Source organism: Vespula vulgaris, chromosome 7, assembly GCF_905475345.1.
Source record: "Vespula vulgaris chromosome 7, iyVesVulg1.1, whole genome shotgun sequence".
NCBI lineage: Eukaryota > Metazoa > Arthropoda > Insecta > Hymenoptera > Vespidae > Vespula > Vespula vulgaris.
In genome coordinates, this window is record NC_066592.1 from 5,792,939 (window position 1) to 5,814,407 (window position 21,469).

At 36.9% G+C, this 21,469-nt stretch overlaps 1 protein-coding gene across 1 annotated transcript in view; it reads right to left on the reverse strand.

Moving 5' to 3' along the window:
- The window catches only part of LOC127064954 (uncharacterized), a 71,135-nt gene extending 52,064 nt beyond the window's left edge, over positions 1-19,071 (reverse strand). The window contains exon 1 of the mRNA XM_050996662.1: positions 18,214-19,071. Coding sequence (XP_050852619.1) covers positions 18,214-18,309 — 96 coding nt within the window. The 5' untranslated portion in view covers positions 18,310-19,071. The remainder of the gene's footprint in view (positions 1-18,213) is intronic.
- Between the last annotated feature and the right edge of the window lie 2,398 nt (positions 19,072-21,469).

Consider the following 21,469-nt stretch of genomic DNA (forward strand, 5'->3'; position numbering starts at 1 on the left):
GACTGTTCCTTTCCAAACGATCGTAAACTATCGTGAATGTATCCGAGTATCCTCCTACTTTTCTCTTTTATTCTTAACTCATGCGACGTCGTAATAACAAACTTATTCTCTCCTCTTCTTCTTCCTCTTCTTTCTTTAACTACTACGACGACAACGACGAACAAGAAGAAAGGGGAAAGTAATTAACTATAATTTACGCAAGAACGATTAGCTATCTCGATAGCTCGGGAAATATACGATTAAAGAAATATACGTGTATGTGTGTGTGTGTCTGTATTTATATATATATATATATATATATATATATATATATATATATATATGGGATTAAAAGTAACTATCCAGAAAATCTCTAAAATCCTCTACCGAAATTACTACTTCCGGTAAACGAAGCGTCCTACGTACTTAAGTACTTATGTATCTACATATACATAGGTATATATATATATATATATATATATATATATATATACATATATGTTTTGCTGTAGAATTTCAATCATAACTTTTCCCTATACGTACTCTCTACACCGAGAAATGGCGTACTTGGAGCTTAAAGTAGCGACACGAGTGGTTGGTTCAAACGAAACGAGCTTATCCGCGTCTCGCTTTTCCGACCAAATTCTCAATAAACTTTCTCTCTCTCTCTCTCTCTCTCTCTCTCTCTCTCTCTCTCTCTCTCTCTCTTTCTCTCTCACTTTTTCTCTTACTTGTACTACGAATAAATGGGAGTAATTTACGATTGTTTTTCAGAGAGAAGACAAAAACTTAGTAACCGGGAATCTTGAAAGCACGAATGTAAAGCCGTGTGTGAAAGAAAGAAAGAAAGAAAGAAAGAAAGAAAGAAAGAAAGAAAGAAAAGAAAAGAAAAGAAAAGAAAGAGAAATAAAGAAAGAAATTAAAAAAGCGGATAGCGTATGCCCGTCGTGCAACGAGTCGAGAAGAGGATGCAAGCCACGTGAAATGCATTATGCATTCGGCCAGTTCCTTTTGCCTAGCTTAGCTTCGACGATGGTGAACGTTAGCCTGGAAAAGAGAGAGAAAGAGAGAGAGAGAGAGAAGGAAAGAGAAAGAGAAGGTGGAGGCTTTAATTAGAAGGCAGACGAGAGAGAAGCAATTAACTGCGCACGTTCCACGTCCGTGAAAGGAAAAATGGATAGACTCGCGTCAACGCGCGAAGGACTCGATCAAACTTCTTTTTTATTATTTCTATTTTCTTTCACGATCAAACATTCCCCAAAAAATATACGAAAGAATAAAAGAGATTTTTAATCGTAAGAAAAAAAAATAAAAAGAAAAAAAGGAAATATCGTCATAATAAATTTATGAACGCTTATCGTAGAAACATTGCAATATCATTTTATATTACTCTCGTAACGTTGTTACGTCGGTAGTTTTGTATAAGAAAGTAAATTGTCGAACAAAGCAACGTTTTCGCACGGACGATTCGTCTTTATGACGTTTAAAGGAGAAATTGAGGGGGGGAGGCGACTATTTAATGGTTAATAAACGTCATGTACGTCTTACCTCGTAAGAAGAATTAGATATATGTATGGAGCCCATTGGAGAATAAACGTCGGCAATTACGTACTCTTCTCTAACAGGTCGCGAACTTCTTTCGAGAGGAGATATTACAGACATTCGTTCAACAGTTAAATGTTTTCGAATAATATTTTTTTATTTTATTTCTTTCATCACTACTACCTACTATGAGAAATAGAAAGATAGGAGAGTATCGATCGATTCTCCTTTTTTCAATTAGTAAAAATAAACTTTGGTCGAGATAGTTATTCTTCGTCTTTTTCACTTCCTTCGCGATTCGTACGAAATATTATTTTCTGATTAAACGCAACCCCTCTCTCTCTCTCTCTCTCTCTCTCTCTCTCTCTCTCTCTCTCTGTCTGTCTCTTTTCCCCTGTAATATAAAATTCGTTGATGTATTCGTTACACGAAACGGGGAGACCTATTAAGGACGAATGAGATCGACGAACTATTGTGTGCTCCACAGCTGCTCGTTAATTACAAACTCGGTCACGGGGTTCTAGTGATCGTACCGAGCGATCGCTACCGTTTGTAAATCATGCTCGTAGGAAGTGTCAAAGGTGTCGAGTCGAGGTACGATTGAACTAAATCGATAAACTACGACCCTAGCTGGTTTCAAACGATATCGATCGTCTGTCTTTCTCTCTCTCTCTCTATCTCTAGCTCTCTCGCGTGCGAGTTCTATGAAAGAGAGAAAGAAAAGTTCTACCTTTCGAAGAGAAAGAATAAGAGGAAGAGAAGAAGAAGAATAAAAAGAAACACGAATGAAACACTTAAAAAATTGTCTCCCTAGGAGCAAGCGAATTGAGAGGAAACTGAATTTTTCAATAGTATAAAACGCGAATCGTTGTACCGTTAATTGACGAAGGTAGTCTTTCCTATTACGACTTTATTCGATTATCGACAAGCACGTACAACGACACGAGAGAAGAATCTCTTTACTCTACACCATTTCGATGGAAACTACCTATCCTCGATTTTTCATACTACGATTGAATATAATACCACCGATAGGATCGTCACCGCCCACCTCTGTTATCATCGACGAAATAACGATGCGACATTAGCCATATGTCAGGGCCTCCGATAGCTGTGAACATTGATGCCTCGAACATTAATGTCTTTTCCAAACGTTGATCACCGGAATTTCAATAATTACCATCGATTATCCTCGTGATCATTAATTACACGCGAATACCTACGATTTTCGTACATATAGATTGGTTCACAGGTGTGAACTCGTGAAATTCGTTGCCGAAAGAAAATAATATCGTGCACTCGTGAACTTGCGTTGCTAAAAGGAAAAAGAAAATAAACGAACGAACGAACGAACGAACGAACAAACAAACGTATTCATAATGGAACGTGAATAAACACATAATACCAGGAAACAACAACTAATGAAAACAGCATAACCTACTAGGACCTTCTTTGTCTGATCGCATATAAGACAGACTTACTAGTTTGTTGTTCCCTTTTCCCAGAACTCTCCCATCGCTTATATTCTTCGCCATTTCGCGCATGGCATAGAGAAACTAAGAACGCCTTAACATTCTACTTATTTGGTCGAAACGCTGCACCGCTGGCAGAGTTTATTGGCCGACTTGCACGAGCACCCGGGGAATTCGTATACATATGCGCCATAAACGACAGGAGAGCTACGACGGACGAACAATGGTGGACGCAAACCGTATTTCCACGTATTTCGAGATATCGAAACTCTCTCGCTCTCTTCCTATGCATCGAGGAATATTTCAGATTATCTAAGTTTACCCCTTGAAACAATTCCAATTTTCAGCGGTGGAGTCGTTGATGAAAACGAAAAGAGAAAAAAAGAAAAGAAGAGAGATAAAGAGAAAAGATTGTGTTCGGTTTATTTTTTCGACGGTTTACACGCGGCGGGAAAGAAGACAACGACGAAATAGAAGAGAGAAACCTATGAGGTAATTCGTTTAAAAATATATCTTCCGTCGCCTTTGGCCAGCGACACCCGTCGTTCGATGCCGTACCCGTCTGCTTACGTTAACTTCCTACGGACTAATCGACGAAACACAACTGGTCGATCCATCCAATATCTTTCGATTCATAAAAAACCGATTGACCTTCGGAAAATGTGCTTGCAGAGAGAAATTGTACGAACATAAAAATAACCTGGCACGTCTCGAATTTCTTTTCGATATATCTGAAAAGAGATAAGGAATGCTTATTTTTGCTTCTTTTCTTTTTATTCTTTGTTTATCTTCTCCTCTTTTTCTGTTTCTCGTTCGTTTGTTTAAAAAGTATTCGTTTTAAAGCACGAGAACGTTTCTACGATAATACCATGAAAAAAGTTAGTTAATTAATATACTAAATAGATAAAAATATTCCGACTCGTCGTCCAATTAAGAATGTGAACAACGTGTATAAACTACCAGCCAAATTAGATGAAGCGCCTAGAATGTTGCACGTTCGTATCCAAACTCGGCCAAGGACGACAAACTATAACGCGCGTTCCGAGTATTAGCAAAAATCTCTTCGCTAACAGGAAATTAAACACATCGACGACACATAAACATCGGTAACTATTTTCGTTAGCAACTATTAATAACATTCAATGTCTTTTATATACCTACGATCGTACGTACGTATCATCAGTTTGTATAATTCGGTATTATAAACTCTCTACTTTTAAGCAAATAAAATAGAACGTTCTTCTTACGTATGATTATCCATTAGTTTGTTATGATCTTCGTTATGGAAATTTTAATCTCTCGAGTCCGTCTCGAGAACACTTAAAATCTTAACAGTCAAAGGCAAAAAAAGGGAGAGAAGAAAAAAAATGAAAAAGGATATAAGAGATAACGGAGCAAACACCTACTACTGAAACACGTACACGAACGCTGACCCTTAACCACTTGAGTCCATTAGACCCACTTTATTCACGCCTGTTATCTGTCCACGCTCGAAAGCGGCCACGCACGGATATCGTAAAATTAGATTTTTCGTTCATTGGTACTGATCATCGACGGGAATAATATCGTTGGTATCACGTTTCGAAAATTATTGCATTTCTAACCGCTTCCTAGAATTTTCGAATATCTCGAAGAAGAAAATACATATGTCCAATAGTCGAAATTCGAATCATTAAATTTATGGATTAATTTTTTACTCTTTTTCGTCTTTTATAAAATTATTACGAGATACTTATTAACTATTGATTTAACAATTAAATTCAGACAGAAAGAAACACCGAAAAATTACGAAAGAACGTTGTTTAAGAACGTTTTAGAAAAAAAAAAAAAAATGATAGCGTGGGATATGCTAAAATACTTGGGACGAATCGTTAGAAAGTACCGCGAGAATCACTCGCGTCATTACTCATTGCTTGAAATCACTACTCATGCACTGTGAGTGTGCACCAGAGCAGAGGAAGACTAACACAAAGTGAGAGATATAGCTAGATAGATAGAAAGAGGAGTAAAGCGAGAGAGGGAGGGAAGGAAAGAGAGAAAGAAAGAGTAGCAGCAGCAGCAGCAGCAGCAGCAGCAGGAGCAGGAGCAGAGCATCCGTTCTTATCTTCTCGAGATCGTTCGTTTTTCGCTTCGACGCTCCTCTGGAGGGATCTTCTCTGGAGGCTCGAAGGAAGATGCGACACTCACCCCAACTTTTTCGTGATTTCTCCGCTTTCACGCTCCGCTCATTCGCTCAACGACGATGACGACGACTACGACGACGGCGAACTTCCGTAAACGTTTGGCTCGAGCCAAGTCGAGTAACTTATTTACAGCCTGCTATCTCCGCGAATATACTTTCTACGTTCGACGTCACGACGTTCGTCGTGTCGACGTCGAGAGAGTTAGCTCGTCGTCTTCCTTTCCTCCTCCACCACCACCTCCTCCTCCTCCTCCTCCTCTTCCTCTTCCTTCTTCTCCTTTACCTCCGGCTCCACCTCCTTCTTCTATCTCTTTCTCCTTCTTTTCGTCGTTGCACGTTTCTCCACGCTTCTCGAACGCTTCACCTCCGATGTTTCTCACGCTTCTCGCCTAAGCGAAGAATACTAATGCGAAAAGTTCCGACGAGTTGCGAGGGAAGCTGCGGAGGAATTTTCACGGCGTGTCGATACCACCGAAGCGGTTAGTTCACTGAGAGGCCGGCTTGTCGCGAGCCACCAACGACCAGTGGCCTAGGACAATATTAGAATCGCGATTTCTGTCTACGACTCTCTCTCTCTCTCTTTCTCTTTCTATGCAAGGAGAACACGCAAGGCACGCTGGCGTGTGCACCCTCGACGGGAAGAATTTTGTCAAAAGTTTCGTCTTCGAAAGATATTACAAAATTCACAAATAATTATTAAAGTTCGAAAAGTCATAAATAATTATTAATGGATTTAAAATAAATAAGCAAAGATGTATCATGTCATATTTGTTACATACGCGCACCAAAAATTTATTATATCAATTATTAAATGAAATGTATAAATGGCCGTTGTATATAGTTAGACGTATATTTTATTATCGTGTGCCCATTTTTTCTAATCGCGGTCAGTAAATAATAGGTCGCGAAACCGTTAGCGTAAAGCTCGTAACAAACGCGAATTCTTATTCGTATGACAAGCACGCGGCGATGTAACAGGTGTAAAGGAGTACGAATCGAATCTACGGCATATCCGGAGCGCCATATTCGTTCGACATGAATTACGCGATAGGAATAATTGCGATGTGTCCCAGAGATAACGGTATATTTTATTCGAGGCGCGACTACGTTTCGTAAGGACGCTACGCGTGGTTCATACTCGACGACTATTTTACGATCGTACGATTACGTTCTGTACCGTATTATATTTCAATCTTGTGTATTTCTATATGGTGTGTGTACGAGTAGTCATCTGTATACGTGTATTCGTATCGTAGTAACTAGCTACCATCGATTCGAATCTCGCGCTCAGTATCCACGGTGATCTCTTACTATCGCGCTCGTTTGATATCACTTATGATCATATTATCGAGTAGGTACACGAGGATTGGATTACGATCGCTAAGGTCGATGCGATGATCCAAGAGGGTAATCGGATCGGCTTGTGAAGAAAGCCGCGGAACCACGAGTAGTATCTCCGTCTACTGTCCATCAAAAATAAAAAAAAAGTAAATAAATAAAAGATAATAAAAAATGAAAAAAGGAAGATAAAAAATCCCTTATTACATAATCGAGAAATATCCCTGCATGATAGATACATGTGTGTAATAGAAAAAAGAGAAAATGAGTGGATGCTCTAGATAGAAAAAAATTCGACGATTATTCCGAACGGAGAAAAGTAAAAAGATCGAAAAGACAAATAAGAAAGTCGAGAGAATCCATGGAATATAAAAGGCATGCATCCGTCGGAAGTCCATGTATCTATTGCAAGAGGAAAACGAGAAAGGAAAAGAAGAAAAAGAAAAAGAAATAGAAACTAGGAAAGAAAAAGATTTAATTTCACGTTTATAAGATAGAATCTAACGATCGGAAGTCAATCGGGAGAGAAAGGTAATTGCATCCTTCTTCTTGGTGAGTCGAACGTGTCAACACTCACGCGAGCACACGCAAACGTAAATGCAAACGTAAACGCAAACGCAAACGCAAACGCAAACGCGAACGTAAATGCACGAGAATGACGTGAATTCCTAAAGGGAGTTTTCTTAGAAATAGACACGGGTGAGCTACGAAGGAATACGTAATTAGGGAATAGCAGTAAGTTTGCATGATATTCAACTGTGGGTGCGGCTCTAGGCCAAATGGGCGCGGTTGAAGCGCGTCAGACATTGACAGATACAAGCCGAGTCAACTTTTTAAGAGGCACCCGGTCACAAATGCACGCCTCGCGAGACAAGTATCGAGAAGTGCATCTGGGACATCGAGACTTATCTGCGTATTTCCGCGAATCGAATTCGTGGGAACGTTTCGATACTCGAAGAAAAGTTTTACCATACGAGATCTGATACATCAAACGTTCTTATCTACTTACGTATGTGTGTGTGTGTGTGTATGTGTGCGTGTATTAGAGAGCTACGAAGCTCGCTCGGCGAGTATAATCAAGAAAAGAATGTGCCTTTTTACGTGTCCCGAAGAGAAAGGAGATAAATAAGATAAAACGAAGAAAATACATCGGTGACATGTACCAGGTAGAAGACAATTTCTTAACAAAATACGAGACTACGACGTTATCTTTTTAAAGGAAGAAACAATTAAAGAAGAAAAAGAAAAAATTTCAAGGTCACAAGACGTACTTTTCATCTTTCATTTATCGACGTGTCTCAACGCTTATCTACCTATATTGTTTTCTCCCCTCCACCTTCCCCCACTTTCTCTCGGGAGATCGCCTACGATAGTAAGCGCGAGCACGTTTAATGATTCGGCGCGTTTACCGCAATCACCCTGAAAATCGTGATCCTCGATACGTCTCTTTCTCTCTCCCCCTCTTCTTTCAAGTATACAACGTTAACACGAAAATACTATAACGTATTTCCTTCCCAAGCTACTATAGTACGTAGCTTATAGCTAGCTGCTTCATGATACCCTTCCGGCAATAAACGTGAGCGATCGTTTACGCGAGCGGATAACGGCTGTTGTCAGAAAATTACGAAGGGTAAAAATCGAAAATAGAAGCGCCTGTTCATTCTTATTACTTTTTCATTCTCGAAACATATTTACGTCGGATTCGATTCCCTTTGATGTCGAAACGATCGAAGAACTTTACGTAAGACTAATTAAAATTTCTTAATCTCGAAAGGTCAATATCCAACTTGCAGATCTATATATATATATACACACACACACACACACACATCTTTTTGATGAATTATTAATTTCATTGGGAAAGTAAGAATATCTTTTTTGTCATTGCAATCTCTTTCGTAAATTGTCAACTCTTATCGACTTATTTCTATTATATTTCCTTCAGAATTATTACTTATTTTATACTTTTCTTTTGTTACTTTCCTTCCATAGCTCATTTATACATGTATATAAAAGCTATAATGACATATTATTTTCTATAAAACAAAAAAATAGACACACGTTTAAAAAAAAAAATTATGACAAATCTACGAATATTTTTTTCTCACTATAAATCATTAAACATTTTTCACGTTACAAACCTTATTTCTGTAAGTGCTTGGCAGACAAGCCCAATGGGCATAACTCGTATGAACCATGATGATAGATCCTATCAAACAAACTTCTTTCTTCGTCTATCGTATTTCCAATAGTCTTCTCTAATGACGTATTTCACAACTTCGTGGAAATTAAAGAAAGAAAAAAAAATTCCACCACATTCGTAATTATCTTTCGAAAAAGTTCTCTCCGATCCTACACCGTTTCGTTTCCTGTCGGAAATGACGCGAGTAACCGAAGAACAAGAATAACAACAACAACAACAACAACAACAACATCGGTGTTGTCTTCCCTCTACTCAAACGAACGAACGAACGAACGAACGAGCGAACGAGCGAGCGGAGAAAACAAAGCACGCTTTTACGAACACGAATGTACGAGTTGTATGCTTCGAATCGATCCTATTCGAGAGTTCCTCAACGTAAATTGGATCCCCATCGATCCCCAGCACGCGTTTGAACGTTTCAATTGAAGAAACTTTAGGAAACACACGAGTCTACTTTCCTATGTGCGTAATTGAACAAACTCTCGATCGTTATCGATCTTATCGATTCGATCGATGATTCCCCTTTTACAAACAACACTAGGTGATTTTTCAATGAAAATTTATCGCTGAACAGTCGGCGATCACTTTGATCGTTCTTCCGTTTCTTTTGATTTATAAATAAAACTGTCTAATGAAAAAAACACAATCCGTCGAGTTTCATACTGAGTTTCAAACTCGTTCAAGATGGGTCCGGAACGATCGTACTCGAGTAAGCAATCGCTACGACTGGCCCAAGGAACAGCAGCAACCGCTTGCTCTACACAGGGAAGGCATATGGGACCCTCAGTGCCGTACGAATAATCTTCTCTCTTACGATATCGTTTTCACACCTATTATTTATAGCTCTTTTCTCCTTTTTCTTAAACATCTTTCCTCGTCCGTTCTATTTTCCTATTAATAAATATAAAATTAAATAAAACATTCTAATGTACGTCAAGGAATAATTTACTTACGATTACAATTATAAACTCATCGAATGGACTTTCGAAATAATCACGACTTTCTACCCGAGTTTCTCCAACTATTAAAACAGCCGATGATTATTTCGACATACTCTACGATTAATCTACGAGAAATCTGCTTGTACTTAAAAAATAGTGGACAAGAATTATTATGAAAATCGTATATAACGGAATGAGATTTCAAAATGATTTAACGCTTTAATAACGACCTAAGGACGCATCAATAGAGATTTAATAAAAGATTACATCGATCTATTCACCATGAGTAAGGGGGCTCCGTAAAGAAAAGGATACGATCTTGAGGAATGGCTCGTTCTATGACGCTAACATAAGTACAGAGACGAGAAGATATGTATAGCTATGGGTTCTATGTTATGCGGGCGTAAGTGAGCGTGAGTTTGAAAGGGGCTAACTCAGTCGAGGGGAATGCGCAGGGTCGGCTGTGAGTCACTGACTTATCGAATGACCAATGAACTAAAGAGTGCCTCTCCCTGAATACCCACAGAATGCAACTAACTGCCGTCGAGACGTAATCGTCGCACGAGCGAATCATGATCAAAACGTTATTAACCGTCGTCTTGATCACTTCGATCAATTCGGTTTGATTAAATCTTATACCACAGGGTCGAGTGATGTAAGTAAATATTGTGTTGTACTACAGAAAGTTCGGATTAAAGTTCCGTTTATTTTTCATTTTCAATGAAACGAGTAAAGTTCCAAATGAATTACTAAACTAAAAAATAAATAAATAAATAAATTTATAAAGAGACTTGTGTGTAAGCGAATCGTTTTAATATATGCATAAGATTAATAAGTTTTTAGTTATTCTTGTGTGAACTGAACACAAACTTTCCGTACAACTTAATATTCACATATGTATGTATATACGTATGTATGAATATACGTATGCAAATACATAGGTACCTTAATACGAGTTTACAAAATAATAAACTAAAAGTTAAGTTCTATATAAATCATTCGATTAAACAACGCACTTCGTGATTTCCTCCAAGTCAATTTCATAGATCGCGATTTTTAATCTCAGTGATGCACGTTACGTCACGTTTACTCCTGCAATCGGTATAGCTTAATGGCTTTTAGCGATCAATTAAGGTTAATGCGAACACTATGCAAAGAAAGGCTAATGGAGCGAGCAAGTGAACGGATTTTCTAAATCTTTCCCTCTCTACTTCTCCTTTTTCTTTCTTCCTTTAAAAACAGCAAAGCTTTGATTCGACTTAATCGATCATGTAGCGGGTTTACGTTCGCTATACGATACTTCGTACGATAACTCTACACCTTGGCCTTGTTCGTTGTCGAATCGTTAAAAATAAAACATCTTATCGGATACTTGAAACGATATCTCGAATATGTACGTGTTGCGTTGAGTCACTCTAATCAACTGCTCAAAAAAAAAGAGAGAAACAAAACACAACGATCAATAAATCTTTCAATATGAAAAAAACGATCGAAAAAAAAACAGTTGACCATATTATTTGTAAAAGTGTAATATTACTCATCAAATTTTCTCCCCTTCTTCGTAAACCGTGTATAACCCAATTTTCTGTTGTGTCTACAAAAAGAAATATACGTGCATAATGTAAAAATTATAGTATCACTTAGTATACTGTAATTACAATTAAAAAAAACATTACGTAAGATGTAACCTTCCATAATTTAATTTTTTTTTGTTCCTACAAAAAAAAAATAAATAATACTATACAAAAATTATAATATTATTTACAATTAATATAATGTAATTAGACTTAAAAAAAAAAAAAATACGAAAAACTTTTGATATGAACTAAGAATTAACTTTGTACCGATGAAATAAAATAAAACCTAAAAAATATACACATAGTATGTATGTATGCATGTAAGCTCAAAGTTATATGGCGTTACAGAAGATTAACGAGATCACAAAAATAGATATTATCGATTTCTCGTGTGAATACGAATCGAATAAAGAACGATGCACAGTGTAAGCTCTGACAAAAGGCGAATAGCTTTTCTTTCGGCTTTAATAGCCACAATTCGTACTCCGTTGGTGGATCGTAGACGCATTGACGGTTCGTAGTTGGAGCAATTCCAGAGCTTAAAGTCACGCCTACAGTTATGCAGCCCGATATTCGACTCACAGCTACGTTGCGCGTGTCTTCCTGCTGCAGGCGCCGACGATCGATTTCTTTCACTTCTTAGAGAGAGAGAAAGAAATACAAGAGAAAGAGAAAAAGAGAAAGAGAGACCATTCCTCCACCTCCACTTCCACCTCCACCTCCACCTCCACCTTCTTTTCTTTCTCTTTCTCTTTTTTCCCAAGGTCTCGCAAAAGCGGATCCACGGAACACCCGCTTTTTTATCTTTCCCGCGATTTACGTTCGCGATATATCAAACTGTCGTGACCTGCATTAAACGTTCTTTGCGTCGTCCGGCAAAACAGCTATCTTTTTCTTCTCAAACTCGCTCTCTTTTCATAAAACTTTATCACCGATACTGTTGACTTTACAGTTACATTAAAAAAGTCTTTAATAAAAAAGAATAAAAAAGAAAAACAAAATAGATATTAACGTGCGCTTATCACGTAAAAATACAAATATACGATGTCTTAAAATATTTAAAAAATATTACATTATTATATCAGTGTGTATACGGAAGCTAACATAATATCGCGTATATAATTATCGATGTTACGATATCGATTCGAACGTTCATCCATGTAATGCTACAGTGATATGTACTAGTAGTTTAGGTATACGCATAGAGGTAATTAGAAATTACGATAAATGTTTACTACCAATACGAATTTACGAGAAACGATAGTTCAATGTACTCCGGTACACCATACCATGAATAATAATTACTCTCATTACTACATCGTACGTATCGCTCGAGATCGAATTCCGCTTTCGTCGAGCGCGATTAACTTACGTGCCGATTCGCACGTTAATTAACTGTATTCAATGAGATCACGAAGGTGGTACCGACGATACATATGCCGGATTCTTTAGACCATTCAACGAGGAATCTCTTTAAAATTGTATTTAGAACGATACAGAATATTTGATACGCGTGTTTCGAATTCTTTATAAGACACGTATGAACTCACTTTTCAAAAGACCAGATAACTCGAATCCGTTAACTCACAACGCAAGTTCTTTCATTCTTCTCTTAAGTATTTATTTTTAAATGTCTAGATAGAGCTCTTCGTTCGTCCGTTTAACATTAAAAAAGAAGTAAGTATGATACTTTCGCCTGTGAAGTGAAAGGTCACATTGATAATCGTCGAAACGAACGTAAAGTCGATCGTTCGATTTCAAATAGACATTTATATTTCCTTCTTGATCAATTGCCATAATTCATTTCGTTGTTTAGCCCATGACACAAGCGCATACGAGATGAGTTTCTAAAAAAGGAAAAGAAAAAAAAAAGAAAAAAAAAAGAATAAAAAAGAGGATCAACACAATACGTAGATATACAGTTCTTATGAATAATTCATGTTATCGATGACGATATCACAAAAGATAGTCGGTTTTGCGCACAATACGAAAATTATTCTCATTTGCAAGGGAGATCAGGATGATCATAATCGTGAAAACCACTATACTGACTATACTGATTTATAAATTTTCATCACAAAATACGTATTAGTGGTGTCACCGATTCCCATACGTTTTACCTTTTCCAGCTGTCACGTAACTGTGCACTAATTGCGAAGGCACTAGAGGTGGTCTTAGATTACAGGCTTGTACCGAGTTACGTCACGAGATGCGTATGCATGTTTCTCTGTTACGGCCTACGTGTGACCTTGAAACGTGATGTCAATGTCGAGGCGCCCCGACTTCCTCCGTGTGCAACGAGCCATTTCCCGCTCCCAGCTGACTGCGAATTCTTTTACCTTTATATCGCGATGATGATTAAATGACTAGACGCAACGATTACTTGAAATATTATAAAAAAAACTGCGTTTGTGTTAAAACAGTACATTCATATGTCGATTTAATGTACATGTAATGTTTATTATCTATGCTAATGCACATGAAAAGATTCTACGAGGAAATACTTGACACAAATGAGCGAATTAATCTCCTTATGTAAAGTTATCCGGTGACGTGTATGCGATGTGTGTGTGTGTGTGTGTGTGTTATGAGTGTATATCTATATACACACAGTATGAATCAATAGCTGCATATTAGTCCGGATTAACGAGCCTTTTCTGGGCCATTCGATACTTGGATACATCGTTTTCCCAATTATGCCAAGTTCATAGTTTACGACAATACTAGTAATGAATAGCTTTGCCGACAATTACGAGAATGAAATGAAACAGTGCCAAAAGCGTCGACACACCGTTAATGTGTACACTGATACCGTCTATGCTAGATAAGACTATAGAAAAGTCGGTAAAAATACCTATGCGATCATCGCTACATAAATGATGACTGTCTACGAGTCAACGATAAAGTTGCAAATATCGACGATGATTCTCGTTCGCGAATGAAATGATTTTTTAATTTTAATAGTCTAGTCCAATAAATAGCTTATAAAAAACGATATTGATCGAGGCAAAAAGAAAAAGAAAAAAAAAAGAATTACTATTTTCTACTGTAACAAAAAATAATTTTCTAAACGATCTAGCACGGTTCTTCGCAAGTAAATAAAAGAAAACTCTCTCTCTCTCTCTCTGTCTATATATATATATATATATATATATATATATATATATATATATATATATATATTCACCTGGCGAATTTTGAACCCGAACGAATCACGGAGGAGAAATATCCGTTTATGTATACCGTCTGCAAAACTACATGCGGAACCGCAGAAACGCGTTCCAATTTCAACGGTCCATAGCGAACCGGCTGATATTGCACTACCGGGCAAGTGAGGAGGCAAGAGGGGAAGACGGGTTGGTTTAGGTTTGCGTATTTGCTTTTCCACAGCCCCTCTCTTGAACGATCTACCCTACCTTCGTCCTCGAGTCTCTTCGTTCTCTCGAACATAATCCCTCTTTAACGAAAGATACATCGACGACATATTTGTTTTGACAAACGCTCGCCAATGCAATGCAAAAGAAATTGTGCAATTTCGAAAGCAACTCACGAAAGTACAATTTTATATTTCTATTTCTATTGTATTATATCTTCTTCTGCTCTTTTTATTCAAACAAACGATACTCCTAACGTGATAACGCAAAAAACGACAATCGAGAACGAAGATTCCACGAATATAAAAAGAGAAGTTCTAATCGCTCGGAAAAAGAGAGAGAGGGAGAAGATAGAAAAAGCGAAGATATTTCTCTATTTCTCTCTCTCTCTCTCTCTCTCTCTCTCTCTATATATATATATATATATATATATATATATATATATATATGCCGCCTACGAAAAGATACAATGCCGGTATTCATTGTGATAAATCAAGTACGTGAAAGGCCTTCATTGTGACAGTCTCCCTTCTCCTTGATCCACGAAGATTGGCGAACCGAACATAGATCTCGAGCGAGTAAACCATACGAGATCTGGGTCTTTTAGTTCGAAGAAAAAAATAATAAAAACACACACAGAGAGAGAGAGAGAGAGGAGGAAAAAATGAAAAGTAACGCGCTTCGCGAAGATGCGATAATAGTTGTGTTTTTCTCTCTCCCACTCTTCATCTCCCTCCCACTCTTCCTCTTCCTCTCTCTCTCTCTCTCTCTCTCTCTCTCTCTCTCTCTCTCTCTCATTCTCTTATTACTGAAGTCTGCTATCTGAACTTTATCCTGAAAATACACCTTCCTCTTGTCATTTACCACGCTGTGACTTCCTTTCGAGGGCGTGAATTTCCTTTGGAGTTATACCGGAACACGTTTTACACCACCATAACGCTTCCTTCTTCCCCCTATTTTTTTTCCTACTTCTTATTTTCTTCTCATCTTTTCTTCTCTCTTCTGCTTCCTCTCTTCTCTCCCATTTGTTCGTCAGTTCTTCTCTCGAGCAATCTTTTATCCTCACAAAGACGATCCCGCCGGCGAGATTAAAAACTTTAATTCGACGATGATCGTTCTCTCTTTCTTCACTATTTATATTCCAAACCCGCTAGATTTCTACCAAGGCTACGTCCTTGATAGGAATACAATCATAAAAAATAAAAAAGAAATAAAAAGAGAGAATCAAATGCCACAGAACACGTGAAATTAAAATTAATTGGCCATGAGTCACCACCTAGGAAACAAGTTCTTTCAATTTATTTTTTTATTATTATCTTTCTTTTCAATCGACTGCCAAAAACTCTTTCTATTTTATCGAAATAAAATGATCATCGAACTGACGTGAAGATGTTCGTACTTACATACGTACGTATTGATGTTGAAATAATTTGACTAAGACGAATAGATCGAAGTATACGCGTAATACCTTCCTAAGTCCACTTTGTTAAAGTCGATCGCAAGCTCAAGGACGAGAACCGGGTCTCTAAACCAGGGTACACTATGCGGTCTAGTCGACGAGACAGGTGGATGCAATTAAACCGGATCATCCGAGCTCTCTTGCAATTGCGCATTCACTCACGATAGTGAACTAGTCTTCTTGTTCGAAACGAAGAATAATCAACAAGAGATTAACGTGGTTCGATTAATAAACAACTCGACGAATGTTCTGGCCTTGATTATAAGATCGTATGTAAGTATCTCGTGGAATGTAGCAACGAATATTTTCATCGACTCGAAAGATCGAAAGTAACAAAATTAGTTCATAATATAGATAATATATGAAATTACGAGATTAAAAAAGAGAAAGAGAGAGAAAGTGAGACAATATAATTTAGTTATTTTTTTTAAACATACCATGAATATAAACGATATGTATTAACATATTTAAACTAAGTCAGCGTAGTAATTCGTCGTAATTGTGTATTAGTTTAAATCCTTTCGATTAAAATAATGATTCGAATTGTTGCAAGTATTACGTTACAATGTTTGGAATAAAAAAAAAAACGAAAATGAAAGCTGATCTGCGATACGATATAATCTTGCGGTGTCGCGCCAGATTAAATCGTGTCGAAGTTATTTATGTCCTACTAAGAAATGATCCTATTTTAAACTAAGGTCCAATATATAAACGCATTTATTTACTCTCTATAACTGCTATAGCATGTTCGTGAAATTTTGTTGAATTAACTTCTTATATTAATATCACGTTTTTCAAAAATTACGTTTTCGAATATATCGAAGAAATAAACGAGGATGAGAACTTGTTCGATAGGTTTCTCTCTTTGGAAATTATGATTGTTGTACACCGGTTATACGAAATAACAAGCCAAAGTCTATTTAGAGAGCTTGCATGCTGACCTAGCACTAAAACCACTCGATCTATATTCGCTTTCTATTGGATGAGAGCTCGACCAACGTAAATCTTTATCTTACCGATGGAACCAATCTGCCGATCCATCGAAATGCATTGAAATTCATTACAATTGTGTATATAAATACCTTACATATTTCAAATACATAGAAATGTTTTTATTTCATACGTATCGAAATAAACATCAATGCTAATACGGTCAACAATGATTGCATTAACAATCGAAAAAGTTTATTCATAAATCGATATTCAATGAACGTAGATTATCGTATCTATGCATCCACGCTCCAATCTATCAGACTTTATTAACCCGAACAAATCGGCCCGGTATCAACTTGTTCGAAGGTGGTTGTCAATGAACACGATAATCTCTACGTGCATAGTTATAGTTATAGCCACATATACATATAACTGATACAAGCAACTGGTCGGCTTTAATAGCTTTCTTAGGTAACACGTATTTTTGCATATCTCTTAACTTGAGCGGCGATGTACAAAGGTTAAATTAAAATGCGTTACGTTCGAGTCGTTACAAGGACTACCTTCTTATAACAAATAAGCTATAAATCGTTCTACACACACACATACACACACACATATATATATCAATTATTCGATCAGAGAAAATTTGTGTATCTACATGATCCAGTTTACATGGTAAAGAAAAAGAAGAGAGAGAGAAAGAGAGAGAGAGAGGAAAAGAAAAGAAAACCAATCTCTAGTTTAACTAAAGATAAGTCGTAAGATAAAGACGATTACGCAATCTTAAATAAATCAACGCTGGAAATATCTTTTCAGGCGCAACTTCTCTGGAGTAACCATAAACACGCAAAGTTCGTAAAGTAAATCTCATCGTAGCTGAATTTGTATACTATCACTTATAATGCGATCTACGTCGTCGCGGCAAGAAATATTTTCTGTGCAATATTTTTTTCGACGATGGAAAAACGCAGTGACAAGAATCGCGATGAATAATTCAAATTCTCTTGGGTGAAAATCGGGAAAGGGGAGAAAGGTTGCGATAACGGGGCGACGCCGAGCGATGATCGGCCGTACTAAAGTAAACACAGTAGGATTACAAATATGAAAGAGTAAAGAAATAGAAAAGTTTCTTCGAAAATGGTCGATCGTTTTCTCTTCGATAAAAAAAAAATCATGTTGGAGATAAAAAGAAATTTCGGCTCGTACTTACTCTAGAGATCCGTAAGGGTTGGTGCAGGTCACGTCCTCCGTGCATTCGGAAGCCCCAAGGGGAGCCACCAAGGAGGGTGACTTCTCTGGCGCTCATCCTCCACCTCCTCCTCCTCCTCTTCCTCTTCCTCTTCCTCTTCCTCCTCCTCCTCCACCACCACTTCTACCTCCACCACCTCTTCCCCTCGCTTCTCTTCTTCCAGCGCCAGTACGACACGCGCTGCTTGCCCGCGGCACACTTCGCGCCGTTAGACGTACCTCTCCTTTCACGTGTATCGCGACGATGACAGCGATGATACCGATGATACGACTGTCGATGAGAACGGCAGTAACGTAGAGAAGAAAATATTCAGTATAGATGATTCTCGATTACACCTCGTCGTCGTTCCAACTTGTACTCTTCTATCGTGACGCCTTCGCTCCTCCAAGAGTTCGTAGTTCATGATATTCGCCGCGCAATTCGCTAGTATCGCATCAGAGATTCTCTCTCTCTCTTTCTGTTTCTCTCTCTATCTATCTATCCCTCTCTATCTCTCTATTCTCTCTCGCGTACACACCGGGCTCGTTAAGCTTTACGCGCTTTTTATGTCTCACATGTTACGAGTCATATTAATGCTAACGAACACTCTTTTCGCCGACCTATCATAGATGATACCCTACGGACAACGGTTTAACCCTTACCAAACGCTCGGAAGGGGAAAAAAGAAATAGAGAAAGAGAGGAAGAAATTCAATGATGTCAATGACGCGAACGAATGTTAATAGACGGAAAAATTTTTCGCAACACCTTGCACATACTCATATCGTCCGAATCTCGGCGTGGCTCGCGCTAGACTGACGTCGAATTTCGTATGCCTCCCCCGCCAGACCTACCAACCCCCTCTTCCCCACCACCTAACCCCGGCTCGGTAGTCTCGCCAGCCGTCAATCGCGAGCCGCGCTCGCGCCATCCGCCGGAGACGCGTGCCTCTCCGCCCCTCTCTCCTTCGCTTTACCATCCACTCCATCGAGTTCGCTCGACCCTCGCAGAACTCAACGGAACTCGTTCACGCATCCCCCTTTTCTTTTTCTTCTTTTTTTTCTTCTTCATTCCATTATAATGCCACGACCAAAGCTCACCGACAGTCTACCGCCTCCTCTTGTCCGGATTTCAAGTATTCCATCGTGTTAAGAGAATTGAAGAGAAGATTTCGTTTCTTTAAGGCATCCAGCCTCATTCGTTGCATTGTATGTTACATTGGTAATAATTAGTATTAAGAATTCTTCTCAAAATGGCGTATTATATATATACACACATATATATGTGTGTGTGTGCGTGCGTGCGTGTGTGTGTGTGTGTACTTTTATGTACAGGATGTGTAACATACAACGAACATAGATTTCCACTTATCCTTAATACGTTGGATTGAGTAATTGGACTGAAAAGATACCATGGGGTAAATCGAAATGATTCGATCTGTCTGATTACATTCACAAAGCTTCGTTACTTCTTTTGCCTTCCTTGTCGTTCCTTATTTAGATTTGAATACTTTATGTCCTCTTTACTCATTCGCTTCGACGCGCTTGCGAGATAATGTACACCTATACTCCGTGGACAGAACGCGCATCGCTGACACAACTCGATGCTGACGTACGAAGCGCTTACGATGCTCGATTGATTTTCTGTTCTATAAGCTTTCGAAGTATTTTTCGATGTACATGCGTTATATTTTTAATTGCAACATTATTAAAATATATTTAAATGTTTAAACGTTTAAAATGACAGAAAAAACGAGTTAACTCCTCACGAAAATCTAATTCTATCTTTTATAATTCCATAATTGATTCGAAGTTTCCTACCTCCTTTCCTGTCATTTTACTTTATCATTAATTTGAATCGATATAAATTTCATATATCCACGTTTATCGAGCGTAAATTTCCTCGGTTAAATGATTAATACTAAAGTTTCGTGTAAAAAACTGCAAAACATGATATAATTTAATAATAGTCAATTATCTAAGGTATTCCGTGTTGAGTATAAATAGGTATGAAACAAAATGTAACATATTATATAATGGTACTATGGATATGTATATACTTTCTTTATGAAGCGTTAATTTTTCAATAGAATATATATGCGCTCTTTATACCCGAGCATTCATTCTTCGAGAGCATATAAATATATTGTTTGAAGAGAAAAGTTTAACATATTGTTTCTTTTTTATCAATAATATATGTGAAATTAATAATTACTATAATTTATCTCTCGTTTCATCTTACATTTTATTCCATTTTTTACATTACTGTATCTTAAAACGTAACAAGAATTCTAACATTAAATTAAATTTTAAATACTAAGAAAGAACTTATTGATACAGGTTTATATTACATTACATAAAAATAATTTAACATATTTTCCTCTCATAATTTCTTTTTGCAGTAAAAATTTCTCAATATTATGACTACATCGAAAACATTTTACGCCTGAACAGGATGCAACCAATTTTACTTATAAAATTACCGATCGATCATAAAAACAACTAGATTACCGACCGATAACAAAAGTAACGAAATTATCGATCGATCATAAAAGCAACGAAAGTTTTCGAAGCAAACGAATTATCGTTTAAGTAATCACAAACATATTATCGACAGTAAGCAAAGGTAATTAAAGAAAAAATTAACTTCTCAATGTTGGCCTTTACTTACGCTAAAACTACTCTAAAAAATAATTTATTTTTAAATATAATTCTTTAAAAATCTGAAAAGATATATATGTATATGGGTATCTATTTTCTGTTTGTTTTACGTAATCATTCATAAATCTACATTATAATAATTATATAGTAACATAACAAATAAATCAAAGCTTTCATCATGCAATTTACCTATTTTTATCTTTTTTTCTTTTGTATATCAATCTCCAAGTAGTCTTTAGTGAATTTTATACTAAAACAGACGTCTTAATCTTATGAAATCATTTAAAATCTTTCAAATTTTAGACGTAATCTTCTATTCAAATAAAAAATATTTACACATATGCATATTATATTATACTTATATACATATATAATTATTACAAAAAAAAATAATATATAGTTGTATTAGATATATATTAATAAAAAATATTATATTATATGAATGTATATAATATCAAAACATATTGAATAAGGAATATATTACATAAAATAATCTATCTATATCTATTGAGACAAGAGAAATCAACAATATCAAAATTTAGAAAAAATCATCATAGAACATAGCAAATTTTAATTGAA